General features: G+C 42.4%; 1 protein-coding gene across 2 annotated transcripts in view; it reads right to left on the reverse strand.

Annotated features, from left to right (window-relative positions):
• atrn (attractin) overlaps positions 1–23,146 on the reverse strand; it is a 366,964-nt gene that overhangs the window by 180,204 nt on the left and 163,614 nt on the right. For both annotated transcript variants that reach the window (XM_041191464.1, XM_041191473.1), the window contains exons 13-17: positions 22,015–22,136; positions 19,734–19,872; positions 14,181–14,362; positions 7,709–7,928; positions 993–1,178 (exon numbers count right to left, since the gene is read on the reverse strand). In XM_041191464.1, coding sequence (XP_041047398.1) covers positions 993–1,178; positions 7,709–7,928; positions 14,181–14,362; positions 19,734–19,872; positions 22,015–22,136 — 849 coding nt within the window. The remainder of the gene's footprint in view (positions 1–992; positions 1,179–7,708; positions 7,929–14,180; positions 14,363–19,733; positions 19,873–22,014; positions 22,137–23,146) is intronic.

The following is a 23,146-nucleotide window of genomic DNA, read 5'->3' on the forward strand; positions in this document are numbered from 1 at the left end:
AGAGACTTCTTGCCTAACTAGGGTGGTAAAACAGGTCTGACCTATGTTAAATGATTTTTAATTTTCCACTAAATAGCCAGGATCAGCATGTGAGGCATTAAACCAGCATCAGAGAGGGAGGAAAAACGTCAGTAAGAATGTTTGTAACTTGCAGTAACGAGCTGGAAATGTTAAATGGTATAGAATGCAATACGAGACTGACAAACAAAATAATGTCTAATGCTTAAGTTAGGTAGAGAAAAGCTCTCTCTGATAACTTCATTCAGTTAATTCATGTGAAGACAACCAATTGTTCTTTTGAGGCCTGTGTCTTGATTAGCTAAATTGGCGATCCAGTTTTTAGTCTATAAACACATTGCGGTATATGATGCATTCTAATAGCCTGTGTACACAGCAACAGTTCTCCTTATGATTCTTGGGTTATGGTGTCATTTATTTGGAAAGAGGGCAAAAAAATATGCTTGCGGATCAGAAGAGAAGTAAGATCCACTTATAGGTTCATTATGACACAAAAAGTCACGAACTATGATGCTGAGGAACAACATTTTGGGTCAGTGAATTCAAAGAATGAGAAGGGGAATGGAGTTGTTTTGTAAAATGGAGAGTATGCATTGATATATTGAGATATTAAGATTAAACGCAGGCCTTGGAATTGATACAGAGATTTACCAAAATGCCACCAGGGATGAACAACATCAATTTTGTGGAGAAGCTAGAGAAGTTGGAATTGTTCTTGGTATAGAACAAATATTTTCACATTATTTTGGTGTATATAAGACATGTTAAAACAGTATTTAAGCAAATAAAATTCCTTAACATGGCAATGACAAGTAAATTTCGAGAGAGCTTTAATGAAGATTTAAAAAGTCCACCTAGAAAAACAAGCAGCTTTAAGTTGATTACAATTAGAAATCATCAAACTCAAAGTACAGGAATATGTGGCAAGAACCACAAACAATGGTAAGGCAGAAAGGAAATAAATTTTTACTCACGTTGACAGCTATTCTTGGTGTACCACTCCATACACTGGCCAAATGGAAAGGAAGGCACATATGCATTTGCGTCCACACAGTGCTTCATGTTACTACACCACATACACTCAGAGTTGCCACTGGTGCACTCACCGCAGGTTATCCTCAGTGCACAAGGTGTGCGGCACTGCTTTGCACTGTGGTTCGCTATGAATGGAAAAGATAACACTGATTTCAATGACATTTTAATTTCCTGCCCTTATTTCACTTTGATGCATCTTCCTCCAGCTGAAGGATGATCAGAATAAACCTCAATTCCATTGCTAAAATTCTTGGCAGCAACTTAAAGTGAAAAATGTTGTTTTCTCAAACTTTTCCAAAATCTCCCTTTTCCTCCTCTGCCCCCAAGCCAGTGTCTGCTAAATTAACTACATTGCACTGCACTGTTCTGCAAAGCAGTAAACCTGAACAATTGTGTCTAAAATCCACCATGTTTCTGATCACAAGCTTAGTACTGGAAAAAGCCAATTCACAATCTGTAAACCATGCCTTGAGAGACCACTTCATTTTAAAACTTAAATTAAGAGCAATTTTCAGGGCGCAAGCTCATCGCGATGTTCACTTGCCAGTTATAAACGAGATTTATTTTTCCAATTTAGAAAGCCATTTAGCAGTGTCAGATATTCCAATAGTATTATTCTGAAATCCCCATTATTCTCTGCATCAACATTTCTAGAGATCTCTAACCTTTCAGCCTTCAGGAGCCCAAAACTCAACTGAGAGATATCAAGCTGAGAGTAATTCACTATCAGATTTTCAGAATAAACATTCATTTCTTCTATCTGAGGGCCAAAACAGATGATCTAGGATCAACTTTAACTGGAAAGGAGTCTCAAGTAAATTCAATATCTCCTGGCAATATTATTCTGCTCAGACTTGCTTTAATGTGAGAAGAGTGGGAGAGGTGACAAGAAAATAAAAATTATATTTGTCTTGGATCACAATGACAAGATCTAAGGGGCTTTTAAAGGAGATAAATTGTTCAACAGCATCTGTCATTGATTTCTTCCACAATGAAGGAAGTTTGTTTTTAATCCAAACCTGCATGCACAGGTGTCAGCTTTTTGTTTCATTCTTCATTCCCGGGATGTGGACTTTGCTGATTTGGCCAGTATTTATTGCCCATCCCTAATTGTCCTTGAGGAGGTGGTGGTGAGCTGCTTTCTTTAACCACTGCAGTTCATGTGGTGCAGGTACACCAACAGTGTCATTAGGGAGGGAGTTCCAGGATTTGGACCCAGCGACAAATTTCCAAGTCAGGACGGTGAGTGGCTTGGAGGGTAACTTCCAGGTGGTGGCGTTCCCATGTGTCTGCTGCCCTGATTCTGCTAGATGGTGGTGGTTGTGGGTTTGGAAAGTGCTATCTAAGAAGCTTTGGTGAGTTCCTACAGTGCATCTTGTAAATGGCACACAGTGTTATCACTGTGCATCGGCAGTGGAGGAAATGAATATTTGTGGATGGGTGCCAATTAAATGGGTAATTTTGTCCTGGATGGTCTCAAGCTTCTTGAGTGTTGTTGGAGCTACATTCATCCAGGCAAGTGGAGAGCATGCCATCACACTCCTGACTTGTGGCTTGTAGGAAGTGGACAAGCTTTGGGGAGTCAGAAGTTGAGTTACTCGCTGCAGGATTCTTAGCCTCTGGCCTCCTCTTCTAGCCATAACATTTAGTCTGGTTCAGTTTCTGGTCAATGGTAACCCCCCCCAGGATGTTGATAGTGGGGGATTCAGTGATGGTAATGCCATTAAATGTCAAGGGATGTGGATTAGATTCTCTCTTTTGGAGATGGTCATTGCCTGGCACTTGTGTGGTAGGAATGTTACTTGCCACTTGTCAGCCTAAGTCTGGATATTGTCCAGATCTTGCTGCATTTGGTCATGGACTACTTCAGTATCTGAGGAGTCACAAATGGTGCTGAATATTGTGCAAACATCAGCAAACATCCACACTTCTGACCTTATGATGGAAAGAAGGTCATTGATGAAGCAGCTGAAGCTGGTTGGGCCTAGGACTACCCTGAGGGACTCCTGCAATGAGGTACTGGGACTGAGATGATTGACCACCAACGACAACAACTATCTTCCTTTGTGCCAGGTATGACTCCAACCAGTGGGGAGTTTTCCCCCTGATTGCCATTGACTCCAGTTTTGCTAGGGCTCCTTGATGCCACACTCAGTCAAATGTTGCCTTGATGCCAAGGGCAGTCACTCTCACTTCACCTTCAATGCTATTATTTCCATCATCCTAGTTGTTCACAGGTTCTGACTTTGTCATTTTTACCTTTTGCTAAAGAAAAATATGAAGCATTTTCCTGGTCCAGCATTAAATAATGCCTTTTGATTAATGTTAATAATGACAACAGTACAACACACAGAAGGTGTCTCGCATATTAGGCCTTCATCAGCTTTCAATTCCATTGCCATTTCTCCCCATGTCCAGTGGAACTCCTTTAATAAGACCTACACAAATCAAACTAAAAACTGCGGTGACAGAAAATTTATACTTCATACTGTGACTTTGTATTTGAAAACTTAATTCATGCATATGTTAATTCATTGCTCAAAGCAACCTGTCAGGCAGAAATCTGACCAGTCTATAATTTCCTGCTTCTGTGCCAAGTTCCCATTTCTCTCAAGAAAGTGTTCACGTACTCAAACTTTGAAAGCCATTCCCATCACATTCTGTGCAGAAACCTACCAAGTAGAGCCCTGCAATTTCACTGTCTTTCAGTCATTGAAATTGCTTTGTGACATTTTCAGCAAGTACGTGCTGACGTATCTTGACATTTAGTAGCAATTGTTTTACAAAAACGTGACATATCCAAAATGTCAGTTGACAGAATTCTTCAAATTTTCTTTTTTTTTTAAAAAAAGTCAGTTAAAACTGAAACTTTCTTTTTCAGAAAATAGCTTTGGAATAGATAAAACTACAGCTTGACAAATCTGTCAAGACATTTTTGAGTTTGTGACCAGCAAGTGGATAAGGGGGAACCTGCGCACCTAGATAAAAGCAAAATACAGCAGATGCTGGAAATCTGAAACAGGGAAATCTGAAGGGTCATATGGACTCGAAACACTAATACCGTCTCTCTCTCCACAAATGCTTCTAGACCCGCTGAATTTTCCAGCATTTTCTGTTTTTGGATCCTGTGCACCTGCTTGGAGCCATCTTTCTCCAACGCCTCTCCACCGCCGTTCAACCAGGTTGGACTGCATTCACCTGATTCCATTCTTATCTATCTACCGTAACCAGGGAATGGCCATCAGTGACTTCTCTTCCCATTCCCATAACCTCTCGTGTTTCCCCCCGCCCCCGAGGATCTATCCTTGGCCCGCTCCTATTTTTCATCTATGCGCTACCTCTCAGTCACATCACCCAAAGGTATGTCAGTTGCCACATGTATGTCAATGGCACCCAGCTTTACTTCACCATTGCCTCTCAATCACTCCAATGTCTCCAGCTGGTCAGATGGCTTATCCGAAGTCTGATATTAATGAATCAGCAGAAAATTCCTGCAATGAAATATCGGGAAGACCACAGCCATTGTCCTCAGTGTCCACTACAAACTCCGCTCACTCATCACTGACTCCACCTCTCTCCCTGCTCCTGTTTGGGTTTGAACCAGACAGTTCACAACTTTGGTGTCATACTGCACTCAAAAATGAGCTTACAACCACATATCCATGCCTTCACTAAGATCACCTATTTTCAACTTGGTAATATTACACGACTTCAGCTCTTCTGCTGTCTTCATTAATTCCAAATTTGATTATTCTCTCACACTCCTGGCTGATCCCCCACATTCTACTCCCCTGTAAACTTGAGTCCCGTTCATCCATTACCCCTTTGCTCAGTGACCTACATTGGCTCCCGGTTAAACAATGCCTCTGTTTTAAAACTCACAGCCTTGTTTTCAAATCCCTAAATGGCCTAACCCCTCCCTACCTCTGAAATATCCTCCAGTCCAACAATCCTCAAGTATCTGCACTCCTCTAATACTGGTCTTGTGTCAGTGATTTTAATTGCTCCACTACTGGTGGCCATGCCTTCAGTTGCCTGGACCCAAAGCTCTGGAATTCCCTCCCTAAAACTCTCCGCCTCTGTACCTCAATTTTCTCCTTTAAGGCACTGTTTAAAACCTACCTCTTTGACCAAGCTTTCAGTTCTCTGCTCTAATGACTCCTTATGTGGTTCGTTATGTGGTTATGTTCTAAAGTATGCCTAAGCATCATGAAAACACAGATGATGGGGAAAAAAAAAGCTCGAGGAACACAAAATGCACATAATGCAACCCTAGTCACAGTTAGTACCTGAAGTCTCAGCACACACCAGACCTTGGGTAAATTCCAATAAATGGGTTATCAAGCAAAAATTCAAGACCTGGGACATTGGGCAGAATTTTGCCCTTGGATGGCGGGCGGGCAGCCGAACGCCGCCACTGAAACAGGGCCCACCGCCATTTTAAGTGGGCGGGTCAATTAAGGCCTGCTCAGCGGCATCCCCAAGGGGAAGCGCTATGCGCTTCCTGTGCGGCGAGGGGGGGGGGGAGGTTGGAGGATTCCCCATCTGTCAAAGTGCGCTCTTTCGCGCGAGCGCACTTCTCCCTGAGGCAAAGTCCTGCCTCAGGGAGAATACTGACAGTGGTAAAAACTTTAAAAATAGAAACATTTAAAAATTAACATGTCCCCCTCATGTGACAATGTCACAGGAGATGGGACATGTTAATAAAGAACACACAAACTTTATTATTTTTGTACAAAATGTTGTTGAAGATTTACTGGCATGTGCAAAAGGTTTGTCACGTGCTGAAGCCAAGTTGTTGGCCAAAGAAGCTGTTGACGATTGTCTGAATGTTGACATGTTCAGGTTCACCTCCAGCTCTTAGACAGTGAAATGTGCGACATGGTCATGAATAAGAACGAAGAGAATGAGGGCAATGGTGATGATGATGATGATGAGAATGGTGCATTGGACGAACAGGAAAAAGAGCCTATTGACAGATGCATAAGCAATACAGAGGGATTGATTGGTGGAATGGAGCAGAAGAGCTTCAGTACAGAGCAGCACGCTATGTGGGTCTACAAAATAAAACCTTCAACTTCCTCAGCCTGTGTCTGTACACCAGGCATTCTTTGATGTTCACTGTTGAGATGAAATTTAATAAAATGAAAAAATAAAATAATAAAACAATAGAAGAAAATAAAACCCTTTTATTCCTGATTTCTCTTATTTTATTGCATGTATTATAAGTGCACTGTACATGCTAACCTAGGACCCAAAATCTGCAAATCCAGCACACCACCATCCCAAGCTTCTCAGATATGGGGTTCAGTACCTTCATATTCACTCCTTCGTTTTCTATATTCTAATCTCCCCACATGTTTCAGGTTGGATTAATGGATGTCCAAAAGTCCTTGACCACTAATTGCACAATAAATTCATTTGGATTTGCAACTGCTGAAACCGACACAATTGACTTCCTGGTTTCTTTTTACTTTTAAAATCTGGATGAACTAATGAATTCCAAAAGCAGTGGATCCAAGTAAAAGACTGTCTCAATTAAAAACAAGCATCTTCTGCTTTGACTAATCTACAAAAGGAAGTCTGAGGCAGAATATGTCCAGTGTAACCTGCACTTTTTTAAAAACCAGAAAAACAAGCCTGTTCTCATCCCAATCACAGAATTCAACAACTTCTTAAATGACTCCAGAGCATTTATCAACCACCTGGAAATCCATTTCAAGTATTGGTCACTTTTATTAAAATCTTTTTGGCATCATTTGAGTCCATGCCCTTTTTTCTGCACATCATGACTTAAGTAACATTATGGCCTATAGCTTGCGAGTCCGATTAGTCAGTGGGGCAGCGTGGGGTCAAAGGGCAGGGGTGGGAGGGGGTTTTTCAGCAAGGGGATGGTCATTGGGGGAAGGAGGTTAGGTGGTCAGTGGGGGTTGGGGAAGGTAGTTGGAGGGAGGGGAGGGCAAATCAGGTGGTCCTGTGGGGTGGCTGGATGCAACCATCGGCGGGGGGGGTGGGTTGATGGGGTGTGGGGAGTCCTGTGGGGGGTCGGGGGGGGAGTAGTGGGTAGTACTATAGTTACCCAAAAGTTAGAAGTGGTTTTAATTCTTTTAACCTTTTAATTATTTTAATCTTCTCTGGGTAACTAATTCTGTAAGATAGTCGGAACCATCCGAAGTTTGCAATTTATATTATACTTTCGGATGATTCCCATTGCAGTTTGAACTTCCAGGCCAATTTTCCATACAATCCTTGCTTCTTTCAAACAGTGAAATGCCCCAAATTCTCCAGGTGTTCTTCAGAACTTACTGCTCTGCAGGACGTCAGCTTTTAGACCTGTCAATGTGCAGATGCCAGTACAAAGATACCCTCTTGGGTCGCAGTAATCAAAACTGGGCAGAGTATTTAATAAATACAATTAGAGTATTTAGCAGTTTAAGCACAATTTTACCTAACTTGCTTGATTAATTTGGTCACACGGTTCAGCATCTTGTTACTTGGCTGCTTCTTGCAAAGTGGCCAGTCTACCAACATGTCATGATGTCTAAACTTAGCTTTCATATGTTTTAATCAACTTTATTCTTGCTCTTAAAGATGCAACATAACAAATTACAACACTTCTAGGAAACCGAGCAAACAATTTCAAGTCGTCACTTACCTGGTCTTTCACACACACTTCCATTCACTGGGTTGATGCAGGTAGCTGCTTTCAAACTAGCATAATTAGGTTCTGCCAAATAACCACAGAATCCAGCATCACTTGGCTCTCCAATCATCCACTGCAGTGATGTGTTTGTGAAGGGTGACATGTCTTCCCAGCACCAATATGAAACATTGATTTTCCGTAATCCAACCCATGGGGTTATGGTAGCTTTGGACTGTAATTTTAACAATTGCACCAGTGTTAATGTGGATAATATATGCTAAAATAGGAACAGAAAAGACATGTATTCCTGAATTGGAGATCTTGCAGCATTAATCTGACTTTGCTTTTTCAGATTGACTGAATTAATGCAAATTTCCAGGATTATATGCTTTTTTCAGATCAGATTATTTTCTGTGATTTTACACAGGAACATAGCAACAGGAGTAGGCCTTTCAGCCCTGACAAGATATATACAGCGCTCTGTGACATTATGATTAATCTGCACCTCAATTTCATTCCTCAATCTTTTCTGTATTTCCCATGATAGACTTAGTTAATATTACAACCATACCTTTACTTCAAAGTATTACAATGGCTGTAAAGTGCTTAGGGTCATCCTACAGTCGCAAAAGGCTCTTAATGAATGGAAGTCTTTTTTTTAACAAAATTCTTTTGATCTCAGTCTTGCAAATTTCAACTGTCCCAGAATCCACTGTTTCTTGCGAAAAGTGTTTTCCAGGTTTCCGCTACTGTGGAAAATAAAGTTCCTGATATCACTCCTAACTGGCCCAGCTCAATATTTCGTCATGCTACCTTGTTCTGTATTATCCCATGAAAAAACTGTTCCTCTATATCTACATTAAAGAATAATTGTCATTAAAAATACCAGATTAGATCGCCCCTCAATCTTTTAACCGCATGGTAATGCAAGCCATGTTTGTGCAATGTGTCCTCATAATTTAACCCTTGGAGACCTAGTTAAGTTCTGGTGAACTTGCACAATACATAGTAACACCACCACCTGCAAGCTCCCTCCCAAGCCACACACCATGCTAACTTGGAACTATATCGCCATTCCTTCACTGTCACTGGGCCAAAATCTCTCAACGCCCTTCCTAACAGCACTGTGGATGTACCTATACCACATGGACTGCAGCAGTTCAAGAAGGCAGCTCACCACCACCTTCTCAAGAGCAATAAGGGATAGGCAATAAATGTTGCCCCAGACATTCTACAAAAGGAATAAAGAAGTCAAGAGGCCAATATATCCTCTTGAGTTCAGTTGCCCAAAACTACAGATGGGATCTGGCTTAACCTCCAGAAATGCAGCATCATTTGCTCATTATTGCATTCTAATCTCTCGAGATAGAGGCCAACATTCCATTAGGCTTTGATTGCTTTTGCACCAGAGCATTAAATCCCATTGCTCCTCTATAGTTTCTCATCTCTTATCCTTGAGAAAATATTCTAATTGCTCTTTCTTGGATGCAGATAGAATGACCTCACACTTAGCCAGATTGAAGACCATCTTTCCAGTTTTGTCCAATCACTTAGTCTGTCCATAAGCCTTTAATTTCCTGCTTCCATCCACTCAACTTCCTATGCATTCTAACTACTGTTATCTGTAAACTTGGGCCTGCAAAGCTCTATTCCTTAATTTAAACCATTAATATATCTGGTGAAAATCTGAGGCCTCAGTACAGATGCATGCAGAAAACTGCTTCTCACAGAGAACATTCTCTTTGTCCCTACTTTGTCTCCTAAAGAACGACCGAATACCAACCTATATCAAATGGCTAGGTCAATTCCATGTGCTTTAATTTTTGATGATTGCCTGTATGGAACTAGATCCAATGCCTTTTGGAAGGCTATGTAGACACTTCCTATTTTTGTATCTCTGTTTTTTTTATTTAATTTTTCCAGTCTTCTAGATTTAAGTTACTCCTTGCATTTCTGTAAAGCATTTCTTTTAGCTTGATACTGTCTTTTATTTTATTTGTTGACCATGATTACTTTACAGCAAAAATGAACGCTTAACCATTTGGGGGCTATGTATGAATTCTGAATCTAACAAATACTTCTCACTTTGTCTGTAGAATTTGTCCATTAACAGCTCAGCCCAGTTTACTGCAAGTAATTAATTTATCGTCCCTTTGAAGCTCTCCTAACTTATTTTATTCATTCATGGGATGCGGGCATCAACGGCAAGACCGGCCATTGTGGCCAACTGTCCCATAATTAGGCTTTTCGTCCCACATCCTAGATCAGGCCGTCCTGGGATGTGTTTTGTCCCGGATCTCTTGTGCCTCTGCAGGCTGTGTGTCTGCACATCGTTCAGCTGAGGCAGGTTGGTGCTTTGTGTTTGGTCCCAGATTTTAATTTAAAACCTTGGCGGATAACTCGCTTCTCCTCAATCACATTATGGTCACTATTCCACAAATATTTTCTTAACCATCAGATTGCTAACTAATCACAGTTCCTTACTCATCGTTAAATCTAGTACGGCCTAGTTGTTTGTCTCTTCTGAAAAAGCTAAATATCCAAGGACATACATCCTATCGAAAAGATAGGCAGGTTGGCAGAGGGGGTGGGGTTGCTTTGTTAGTAAGAAATGAAATTAAATCGATAGCAAGAAATGACATAGGGTCAGATGATGTAGAACCTGTGTGGATAGAATTGAGGAACCGCAAAGGTAAAAAAACCATAATGGGAGTTATGTACAGGCCTCCGAACAGTAGTCAGGATGTGGGGCACAAGATACACCAGGAGATAGAAAAGGTGTGTAAGAAAGGCAAGGTTACAGTGATCATGGGGGATTTCAATATGCAGGTAGACTGGAAAAATCAGGTTGTAGTGGATCCCAAGAAAAGGAATTTATGGAATGTCTACGAGATGGCTTTTTGGAGCAGCTTGGGTGGAGCCCACTAGGGAACAGGCAATTCTAGATTTAGTGATGTGTAATGAGGCAGATTTGATAAGGGAGCTTAAGGTGAAGGAACCCTTAGGGGAATGTGACCATAATATGATAGAAATTACCCTGCAATTTGAGAGGAAAAAGCTGGAGTCAGATGTAACGGTATTACAGTTGAATAAAGGTAACTACAGAGGCATGAGGGAGGAGCTGGCCAGAATTGACTGGGAGATGAGTCTAGCAGGAAAGACAGTGGAACAACAATGGCAGGAGTTTCTGGGAGTAATTTGGGAGACACAGCAAAAATTCATCCCTAGGAAAAAGAAGCATACTAAAGGAAGGCAACCATGGCTGACAAGGGAAGTCAGGGACAGCATAAGAGCTAAAGAGAAAGCATACAATGCGGCGAAGAGCAGTGGGAAACCAGGGGATTGGGAAGCCTACAAAGACCAACAGAGGACAACTAAAAAAGAAATAAGGAGGGAGAAGATTAAATATCAGGGTAAACTAGCCAGTAATATAAAAGAAGTTTTTTTTTAGATATATAAAGGGTAAGAGAGAGGCAAAAGTGGACATTGGGCCGCTGGAAAATGACGCTGGTGAAGTAGTAGTGGGGAACAAAGAAATGGCGGAGGAACTGAATAGGTACTTTGCGTCAGTCTTCACAGTGGAAGACACGAGTGACATCCCCAAGGTTCAAGAGAGTCGGGGGGCAGAGGTGAGTATGGTGGCCATTACAAAGGAGAATGTGCTAGGAAAACTGAGAGGTCTGAAGGTGGATAAATCACCTGGACCAGATGAATTACACCCCAAAGTTCTGAAGGAGATAACTGAAGAGATAGTGGAGGCATTAGTGGTGATCTTTCAGGAATCACTGGAGTCAGGGAGGGTCCCAGAGGATTGGAAAATCGCTAATATAACTCCCCTGTTTAAGAAGGGAGTGAGGCAAAAGACAGGAAGTTACAGGCTGATTAGCCTGACCTCGGCCATTGGTAAGATTTTAGAGTCCATTATTAAGGATGAGATTTCAGAATACTTGGAACTGCCTGGTAAAATAGGGCAAAGTCAGCATGGTTTCATCAAAGGGAGGTCGTGCCTGACAAATCTGTTAGAATTCTTTGAGGAGGTAATGAGTAAGTTAGACAAAGGAGAGCCAATGGATGTTATCTACTTGGACTTCCAGAAGGCCTTTGACAAGGTGCCGCACAGGAGGCTGCTCACTAAGATAAGAGCCCATGGTGTTAGAAGCAAGGGACTAGCATGGTTAGAAGATTGGCTGTCTGGCAGGAGGCAGACAGTGGGGATCAGGAGGTCCTTCTCAGGATGGCGGCCGGTGACTAGTGGAGTTCCGCAGGGGTCAGTGTTGGGACCACAACTTTTCACTTTATACTTTAATGATCTAGATGAAGGAACTGAGGGCATCCTGGCTAAGTTTGCAGATGATACAAAGATGGGTAGAGGGACAAGAAGTATTGAGGAGGCGGGGAGGCTGCAGAGGGATTTGGACAGGTTAGGAGAATGGGCAAAGAAGTGGCAGATGGAATACAACGTGGGCAAGTGTGAGGTCATGCACTTTGGTAGGAAGAATAGAGGCATAGACTATTTTCTAAATGGGGACAGAACTCAGAAATCTGGAGTGCAAAGGGACTTAGGAGTCCTAGTCCAGGATTCTCTTAAGGTTAACTTGCAGGTTGAGTTGGTAGTTAGGAAGGCAAATGCAATGTTGGCATTTATTTCAAGAGGACTAGAATATAAAAGCAGGGATGTGCTGCTGAGGCTTTATAAGGCTCTGGTCAGACCACATTTAGAATATTGTGAGCAATTTTAGGCCCCGTATCTCAGGAAGGGTGAGCTGGCCCTGGAGAGGGTCCAGAGGAGATTCACGAGAATGATCCCAGGAATGAAAGGCTTAACATATGAGGAACGTTTGAGGACTCTGGGTCTATATTCGATGGAGTTTAGAAGGATGAGGGGGGATCTGATTGAAACTTACAGAATACTGAAAGGCCTGGATAGAGTGGACGTGGGGAAGATATTTCCATTAGTAGGAGAGACTAGGACCCGAGGGCACAGCCTCAGAGTAAAGGGAAGACCTTTTAGAACAGAGATGAGGGGAAACTCTTTTAGCCAGGGAGTGATGAATCTATGGAATTCATTGCCACAGAAGGCTGCGGAGGCCAGGTCATTGAGTGTATTTAAGACCGAGATAGATAGGTTCTTGATTGGTAAGGGGATCAAAGGTTACGGGGAGAAGGCGGGAGAATGGGGTTGAGAAACTTATCAGTCATGACTGAATGGCGGAGCAGACCCGATGGGCCAAATGGCCTAATTTCTGCTCCTATGGCTTATGATCTTAATGTTTTCATACAACCATAAAATAGTTGAAACACCTTCTCATTCCTGCCAGATTCTCTATAAGAACTCAGCAACTTCCACTCCCTGCACTTTTCCTGTAGCTCTGCAATTTCTCTTTTTCTGTTCAGATAATTATCCAATTCCCTTTTCAAAGCCATGACTGAATCTGCCTTTACCACTCACTGACAGTGCATTCCAGTTCCTCAGCACTTGCTCCAAAAAAAGTTTATCATGTTGCCTTTAATTCTTTTGTCATTCATCTTAAATCAAGTGCCCTCTGTTTCTCCACACTTCCACTAATTGCTTTATTAAACAAACCAGAGTCCATGCTAGAAATTTACTGTCTTCACTACTCAATTGTTGTTCTCCTATTCCATGCAAAGATTAAAACTTGCCATCAAAAGCACTTAATTTAACTGCATGGTTCCCATATTTATACATTTCTCGCAACAATTTCACTCCTACTTGTCTGCAAACAACAAGCAGAGACTTGCATCATTTGTTAATTCTTAATTCATTGCTGTTTTCACTGCCTGATCACCTCACTGAAATCCCTTCATTCCCCTAATTTTATCATAAATGCCCCATTTTTTCTCCAATTCCCCTTTCTCTTCTAAATATCCTGTAGCCTGGAATATTTAGATCCCAATCATGCCCAGTTTTGTTCATGAACAGGTTTGCTTTAAATTTTAGGAATATAACAGGTGATATTTCCGAATGCATTCGTTCAGGCTTTTTCAGTGGACTGAGCCTTATCCAAGCTCAGGGTGTTGCGTTAAAATTTTAGCTTTTGGTTTAGGACTTATGCCTTTGTTGTGGGAAATATTCTTAGATTTGCTCAGTCCCAAACCACATAGTCAATGCACACACCAATCACAAAAAAAAACAGAAATGCTACTTTCACTCACGCACAGATGTTTGATTCAGAATGGAGAAAAGTTCAGTTTAACCCTGGGGAGTCAGGAGGTGAGCTATTTGTTGCAGGATTCCTAGCCTCTGAGCTGCTCTTGTAGCCACAGCATTTAAATGGCTAGTCCAATTCATTTCTGGTCAATGGCAACCCCCAGAATGTTGATAGTGGGGGATTCAGTGATGGTAATGCCATTGAATATCAAGGAGGTGATGGTTGGATTCTCTCTTGTTGGAGATGGTCACTGCCTGACACTTGTGTGGCGCAAAAGTTACAAGTAAGATATGCTGAAAGCAAATGAAACTCACCAAAACATGCATTATCTGTAATTCCTTGAGAACAAATTCGACTTTCTTCTGCGATGTAAGTGAGGCAAGTGCTGCATTCTGACCCCTACAGAACAGCTTAGCATTATCATAGTTATCCTTTGCGGTGGTGATCGTCAGACATGAGTTTCCCACCAAGTGCCAACTCTCTCCACAGATGGTTTCTGTAGTCACCAATTTGAAAAGTAAACACTTCAAAATGAAACACAATACTGTTTTCCTTCTATTTCTATTTGAAAATCAAAGACACATAACTGCAACCGCATTATGAAAGCCATACAGGAGACTGTTTCAAGGTTGTTCAAAAATATGCATCGCTTTTTTTCTAATTCATTCACGGGATTTGGACTTCACTGGCTGGCCCAGCATTTATTGCCCATCCCTAGTTGCCCTTGAGAAGGTGGTGGTGAGGTGCCTTCTTGAACCACTGCAGTGCATGTGGTGCAGGTACACCCACAGCGCTGTTAGGGAGGGTGTTCAAGGATTTTGACTCTGTGACAGTGAGGGAAAGGCGATATATTTCCAAGTCAGGATGATGAGTGGCTGGCAGGGGATTCCCATCTACCTGCTGCCCCTGTCCTTCTAGATCATAGTGGTTGTGAGTTTGGAAGGTGCTGTTGGAGGAGCCTTGGTGAATTCCTGTAGTGCATCTTGTAGATGGTACACACTGCTGCTACTGTGCATCAGTAGTAGAGGGAGTGAATGTTTGTGGATGTGGTACCAATCAAGTGGGCTGCTTTGTCCTGGACATTGTCCAGCTTCTTGAGTGTTGTTGGAGCTACACTCATCTAGGAAAGTTGGAAATATTCCATCACACTCCTGACTAGTGCCTTGTAGATGGTGGACAGGCTTTGGGGAGTCAGGAGGTGAGCTATTTGTTGCAGGATTCCTAGCCTCTGAGCTGCTCTTGTAGCCACAGCATTTATATGGCTAGTCCAATTCATTTCTGTTCAATGGCAGCCCCCAGAATGTTGATAGTGGGAGATTCACTGATGGTAATGCCATTGAACATCAAGGGGGTGATGGTTGGATTCTCTCTTGTTGGAGATGGTCACTGCCTGACATTTGTGTGGCACAAAAGTTACTTGCCAATGGTCAGCCCAAGCCTGGATATTGTCCAGGAAATTACAGGCCGGTAAGCCTTACATCAATGGTAGGGAAATTATTGGAGAAGATTCTTCGTGACAGGATTTACTACCATTTGGAAACAAATGGGCGTATTAGTGAGAGGCAGCATAGTTTTGTGAAGGGAAGGTCATGTCTCACTAACTTGATCGAGTTTTTCGAGGAAGTGACCAAGATGGTCGACAATGGAAGTGCCGTGGATGTTATATACATGGATTTCAGTAAGGCCTTTGACAAGGTCCCTCATGGCAGACTGGTACAGAAGGTAAAGTCGCACGGGATCAGAGGTGAGCTGGCAGGATGGATACAGAATTGGCTTGGTCATAGAAGACAGAGGGTGCTTTTCTAAATGGAGAGCTGTGACTAGTGGAGTTCTGCAGGGTTCAATGCTGGGACCTTTGCTGTTTGTAGTATACATAAATGATTTGGAGGAAAATGTAACTGGACTAATTAATAAGTTTGCAGACGACACTAAGGTTGGAGGAGTTGCAGATAGTGAAGAGGATTGTCAAAGGACACAACGGGATATAGATCGGTTGGAGACTTGGGTGGAGAAATGGCAGATGGAGTTTAATCCGGACAAATGCGAGGTGATGCATTTTGGAAGGTCTAATACAGGCAGGAATTATACTGTAAATGCCAGTACCCTTAAGTGCACTGATGGGCAGAGGGATCTGGGTGTAGAGGTCCACAGGTCACTGAAAGTGGCAACGCAGGTGGATAAGGTAGTCAGGAAGGCATATGGCATGCTTGCCTTCATTGGCAGGGGTATTGAGTATAAAAGCTGGGAAGTCATGCTGTAGCTGTATCGAACCTTGGTGTGGCCACACTTGGAATATTGCGTACAATTCTGGTCGCCACATTACCAGAAGGATATGGAGGCTTTGGAGAGGGTCCAGAGGAGGTTTACCAGGATGCTGTTTGGTCTGGAGATTATTAGCTATAAGGAGAGGTTGGAAAAACTCGGATTGTTCTCACTAGAGCGACGGAGATTGAGGGGCGACTTGATAGAAGTTTACAAAATTATGAGTGGCATGGACAGAATAGATCGTCAGAAGCTTTTTCCCAGGGTGGAAGAGTCAATTACTAGGGGACATAGATTTAAGGTGAGAGGAGAAAACTATAGACGAGATGTGCGGGGCAAGTTTTTTTACGCAGAGTGTCTGGAATTTGCTGCCAGAGGAGGTGGTGGAAGCAGGTACGATAGTGGTGTTTAAGAGGCAGCTTGACAAATACATGAATAGGATGGGAATAGAGGGATACGGACACCGGAAGTGCAAAATGTTTTAGTTGACGGGCAATATGATCGGCACAGGCTTGAAGGGCCGCAGGCCATGTTCCTGTGCTGTACATTTCTTTGTTCTTTGTCTTGCTGCATTTGAACATAGACTGCTTCAGTATCTGAGGAGTCACAAATAGTGCTGAACTTTGTGCAATCATCAGCGAACATCCCCACTTCTAACCTTAGGATGGAAGGAAGGTCATTGATGAAGCAGCTGAAGATGGTTGGGCCGAAGACACTAACCTGAGGAACTCCTGCAGTGATATCCTGGAGCTGAGTTAACTGACCTCCAACAACCACAACCATCTTCCTTCGTGCTAGGCATGACTCCAACCAGCAAGGAGTTTACCCCCGATTGCCTTTGGCTCCAGTTTTGCTAGGACTCCTTGATGCCACACACGGTCAAACGCAGCCTTGATGTCAAGGGCGGTCACTCTCACCTCACCCCACGAGTTCAGCTCTTTTATCCATGTTTGAACCAAGGCTCTAATGAGGTGGGGGGCTGAGGGGGTGGCTGGAACCCAAGCTGGGCATCAGTGAGAAGGTTACTGCTTAGCAAGTGCTGTTTGATAGCGCTGTTGATGACCCCTCTCATTACTTTACTGATGATGGACAGTAGGCTAATGGGGCAGTAATTGTTCGGATTAGATTTGTCCTGCTTTTTGTGTACAGGACATATCTGGGCAATTTTCCACATAGTTGGGTAGATGCCAGTGTTGTAACTGTACTGGAACAGCTTGACTAGGGCCGGAATATTGTCAGGGCCTAAAGCCTTTGCAGTATCCAGTGCCTTCAGCTGTTTCTTGATATCGTGTGGAGTGAATTGAATTGACTGAAGACTGGCATCTGTGATGCTGGGGACCTCTGGAGAAGGCTGAGATGGATCATCCAATCGGCACAGCTGGCTAAAGATTGTTGTGAATACTTCAGCCTTATCTTTTGCACTGCTGTGCTGGGCTCCTCCATCATTGAGGATGGGGATATTTGTGGAGCCTCCTCCTCCAGTGAGTTGTTTAATTGTCCACCGCCATTCACGGCTGGATGTGGCAGGAGTGCAGAGCTTAGATCTGATCCATTGGTTGTGTGATCGCTTAGCTCTGTTTATCACTTGCTGCTTATGCTCTTTGGCACACAGATAGTCCCGTGTTATAGCTACACCAGGTCAACACCTCATTTTTAGGTATGCCTGGTGCTGCTCCTGGAACGCCCTTCTGCACTCTTCATTGAACCAGGGTCGTCCCCTTGGCTTGATGGGGGATATGCCGGGCCATGAAGTTACAGGTTGTGTTCGAGTACAATTCTGCTGCGGCCCCTCATGGACGCCCAGTCAAGCTGCTGGATCTGTTCAAAATCTATCCCATTTAGCACGGTGGTAGTGCCACACAACACAATATCCTCATTGTGAAGGCGGGATTTCGTCTCCACAATGTGCCGCAGAGATTCCTACCAATTCTGTCATGGACAGATGCATCTGTGGCAGGCAAGCTGGTGAGGATGAGGTCAAGTATGTTTTTCCCTCTTGTTGGTTCCCTCACCATCTGCCGCAGACCCAGTGTAGCAGCTATGTCATCTAGTACTCAGCCTGCTCGATCACTAGTGGGGCTACCGAACCATTCTTGGTGATGAACATTGTTGCTACATTAGCGTGTTTACGACCATTTACATCACATGGATGAGCAGCATTTGTCTGCTTGGCAGAGCAGGGGAGGCGGTGGCATTGTAGTATTATCCCCCACCCAGAGTACATTCTGCACCCTTGCCACCCTCAGTGCTTCCTCCAAGTGATGTTCAACATGGAGAAGTGGTACATGGTAATCAGCAGAAGGTTTCCTTGCTCATGTTTGACCTGATGTCATGAGACTTCATGGGGTCTGGAGTCGATGTTGAGGACTCCCAGGGCAACTCCCTCTCAACTCTATACCATTGTGCCGCCACCTCTGCTAGGTCTGTCCTGCCGATGGAACAGGATGGGGAGTCTGGGACATTATCTGTAAGGTATATTTCCATGAGGAAGACTATGTCAAGCTGTTGCTTGACTGGTCTGAGAGGCAATTTTGGCAATTGACAACTTTGGCACTAGCCCCCAGCAAGGAGGACGCCAGGACTGAGTTTGCCATCTTTGTTCCCTGAAAGGCATTAGTGAACCAGAAGGCGGGACTCGAACTCCGGTCCCCAGAGCATTACACTGGGTCTCTGGCTTACTGGTCCAGCAACAATACCACTACACCATCACCTCCCCTGCTCTGCCAAGCAGACAAATGTTGCTCATCCATGTGATGCAAATGGCCATAAACACGCTAATATAACAGCAAGCTTCTTCATTTCCCTCCATCACCACTATTCGTCTTCCGCATGTCCATGTCACAAGCTGTATGAATGATGGTAAAACAAGTAAACTGAGCAGCTTCTTTATAGCAAGCTGAAGTGGGAACTATTTGACACTACATGCCACCAATTCCTTCCTATACTGCTTTCAAAATTCAAATGCAGGTTATAACAGTCTTAAAGCACAATTAGGCTGACTTGATAACTGAAGTAATGATGATTCACATGCAACAAAAATGAACAATCAACACAACTAGGATATAAAATTGTGTCTCATGGCTCTTTACCACAAATACTATTTAGATATCGTATCATTTGAAATTACAGGTAAGTAAATTCAAATGTAAAATGTACCACTGTGCTGTTAGTGATGATGTGGGACTAGTCCAGGGTACCATTTTAATGACATACTGTGTCAATAACATAATCTTCATGAAATATGAAAAACATTCCATACAGATTAACCACAACATGCAGCATGACAGAAGTTGGCAATTAAGTAAGGGTGATGGGGTTTGGGGTGATGTAGCGGCTCAAATTACCAACAAATGGAACACTCAGGAATAGAACTATCCCGATGACGAGAATACACAGTTACTAAACTTACATGTTATCCTCCCCACAATTGTCCACATGCACGAGTATTTCTTCTTTGTTCAACCATTGTAATTTACATTCCTAGGGAACAACACCTGCAACATCAAGACTTGGGAGCTGGCAAAAGTCACCAGGGATGCCCTGAACAGATCGGAGCATTGCAAGGTATTTCAAGTGTGACAAACAAACACAAACTAAAAACCTACCAGGTAACGGGATGCATTCCTGGTTCCTGGGTTCCCATTGACAGTTCTGGTCCATGGCACAGCTTTTACAACTAGTCAGTTTATTACAAACATACTCAGGTTTATCTTTTGGACAGGCCTCATAATCCCAGATTGATGCCTGAAAGAAAAATTAAAATATGTTTGTTGCGTTACACATTTCATAACATTATTTTATTACGATATGAACTAAAACTCAAGATCAGAAAACTTAAAGGTGATGGCATTACATCATTACCAATTTGTTACCTCAAATTTTGACTATTCCAATGCTCTCCTGGCGGGCCTTGTACCTTTCACTGTCCCCATAAACTTGGGCTCATCCCAAATGCTGCTGCCTGCATCCTAACTTGTTGATCCTGATCACCCATTAACTCTGTTCTCGCTAGCCTATCTTAACTTATGGTCTATCAACAACCTCTGTCTTAATATTGTCATTCTTGGGTTCAAATCTCTCAATGGCCTCAACATCCCCATCGCTGTAACCTCCTCCTACCTGATAACGCGCTGATATCTTGCCATTCCTCCAGTTCTTGTCCCTTGTGCATTCCTGATTTTCATCGCTCCACCATTGGTGGCTACGCATTCAATAGTCTAGGTCTGGAATTACTTTACTAGAGCTTCCCATTCTTCTGCTTCCTGTCCTCCATCAAGATGCTCCTAAAACCTACCTCCCTGATCAAGCTTTTAGTCATCAGTCCTAATTTCCAATTTTGTTCAATAACACTGTGAAGCTCACTGGGGCATTTTAACTACACTAAATATGCTAATGAGTGCAAGGTTTGTTGTTTCAGCAACAAGAAGGTTCAAGATACATTCCATCTCACAGCTGATCCCTCGTCACAACATTTTGCACTATTTGTATCAATGCTACTAACGATGACCAGTCTTCCGAAATTGGCTCGACTGGTCCTCCAACACTTTAAAAATGCCATGAGAGGCTCTTCATGCTGCATAAGATCTCTATGCCAAAATTAACCTTCAATCTCCTTTCCATCATCTACCAGCAACTCCAATCTGTGAAAACCCTTTTCTTTAGTCTTTCAATCCTCTTGCAACCTTCAAGGTTGGTGTTACCTAACCAGAACTTACTGATCCACTTCATCCTCTCCCACTTTTCTAGGTTGCATGTTGCCTGGCAAAGTGGATTGCTTAGCCTATCAACTAATATTGATAATAAATATTCACCACAATATAGCCATTCCAACAATAAACGACACACAAATGAGGGAAGATTTAAGCAATTTGTCACTTTAAGCAGTCGATTTCTTTCAGCCCTCCTTAGTTGTCATCTCTTCACCAGTATTGTGGAAACACATCATTTGTTACTCACTACTATTGCCTCATTACTTGGAATGTGATTACTTGCTTATCAGTAGAAAAAGTTTAAGAAGTTTTTTTTAATCAATCGCACAAAAATCATAAGATTGTAGGATTAATGATTTTTCTGTCTAAATGAATGGAATGTGTTTGCAAACAGTTCGTAAAGTGGGTACTATCTGATGTATAAACAAAATATATAAATGAAACACTTTGTATTATTCATCCCAATATTTTTTTATGTATGTATATATATATATATATATATATATATACAGTTAGAATTTATCAGCCCAGCATGACCAATTGGACTTTAGTTTTCCAAGGTTGTGGGCTCAAGTCCTGCTCCAAGACATCGACGCATAACCTGGGCTGACATTCGAGTGGTGAAGTGGGAGTGCTGCATTTCAAGGGGTGTCATTCCTCAGACACAATATTATATCAAGGCTCTAACTGCTGTTTTAGTTGGTTCATGTGGATATTAGGGATTAGGGATCCCAAGCCATTATACGAAGAGGAGCAGGTAAGTTTCCTCTGATGTTCTGGCTAACCTTCCTCTCTCAAACATCACCTCCATAACCAAACTGTGAATGCCCATCTCCTACATTTTCTGGGATCTTGCTGCGTGAAAATAGCCTCGAGGTTTGTTTAACTAATAATCACAAGTGTTTGAAGTTGTAAACGGACTTAAGACATTTGAGGAATTGTGAGGTGCTATACAAGTGCAAATCATCTTTTTCCTTCGTACTTTATACCAAGATGAACAGCAGGGCGTACGCATATGTCCATCATATTCTGAACTGAAACAAGTCCATTGTTGTCATTTTGTTTCAACACAACCAAAAATAACTTGTTTTACAGTTCAAGACTATCCTTCTAGAAGGATGATAGTTAAAGGGCAATTAATTAAAACCCATTTTGAAGGGTTGGTCACTATACTCACAGTGGCTTCTGTGCAGTTACTGTTCTTAGATGAGCACTTATCATGACACCACTGGCAGCCATTTGTGTTTACTGTACAGCTGAAGCAATCAGTATACTGATCACACTTTTCATTATCTGCATCTGTAGGATAGTTGGGAGGAAAAAAAAATCATTTTTAATTAATGTACAATTAAGACATGTTCAAGGCCTGGCATTTCCTCCCATTCATGAAATTCATGTATGGAAATATGCTCTGCATCATCTAATAAGGTTAATTCCACCTTAACTAAACACTCAGCACTCCTACCACCAGCAGGGCCTAGTGGTTGTTCTGCTGATACGACAACAGGGAATTTCCAAACTGAGCTTGATCCAAAATAGTATTGTAAACATAAAAAGATTTCCATATAAATGGGTTTTTGTACTGCAACCCACTTAATGCATATCTTAAGTGACAAATCTTGGTAAATGCATTATATAAACTATGTGCAAATCAATCTTTTCACCAGGAAGAGGCCAATTCAAAATGAAGTAAGCCCCATTTGTGTTCCCTAAGCTGTTCTAATGAAGCATTTTGTAATTTTGCCACAATTAGTTATAGTAGCAGTATTATAGCTATTTTGTTGTTGCTCAGTCAGCATTAACAATCCCCATGAACACGATCAAAACATTTTACTCAGTGTTGTGCAGCACTGCTCTCTTCATAAACACAACAGTTACAACAAGCCCTTTCATTGTATTGAATGTCAACCGAATCAAACGAGAAATCAGGCTCCACATAATACCTGACACAGGGAAGAGCCAAGTTGTCCATTTCCCAATGAAGAGAGCAGACTTCAAACTTGCCGTCACTAATCTGAACTTAGAAGAAACAAATGAAAAGTGAAAGCAAGGCCACCACACCAGTGCTCACACCTAGCTTATCACACCAGCCAACTGCTTTTCATGCTTATTTCCAAGCTTTGGTGTCCGGTGTGGGGGGCTGGGGAACGGTAGGGGGACCGTCAGGAAAAAAAGCCCTAGTCAACACTCGTGCAGATCCTATCCGTCCTTGAGGAAAAGCATTAATGGCAGCCTGTGGAAATCATGAAGGGTTTGGTCTTTCAGTTGAAAAATATTGGCAAGCCAAAGTTTCAAAATGCAAGCAGGAA

The sequence above is a fragment of the Carcharodon carcharias genome, chromosome 1 (genome assembly GCF_017639515.1).
Source record: "Carcharodon carcharias isolate sCarCar2 chromosome 1, sCarCar2.pri, whole genome shotgun sequence".
In the NCBI taxonomy this organism is placed as follows: Eukaryota; Metazoa; Chordata; class Chondrichthyes; order Lamniformes; family Lamnidae; genus Carcharodon; species Carcharodon carcharias.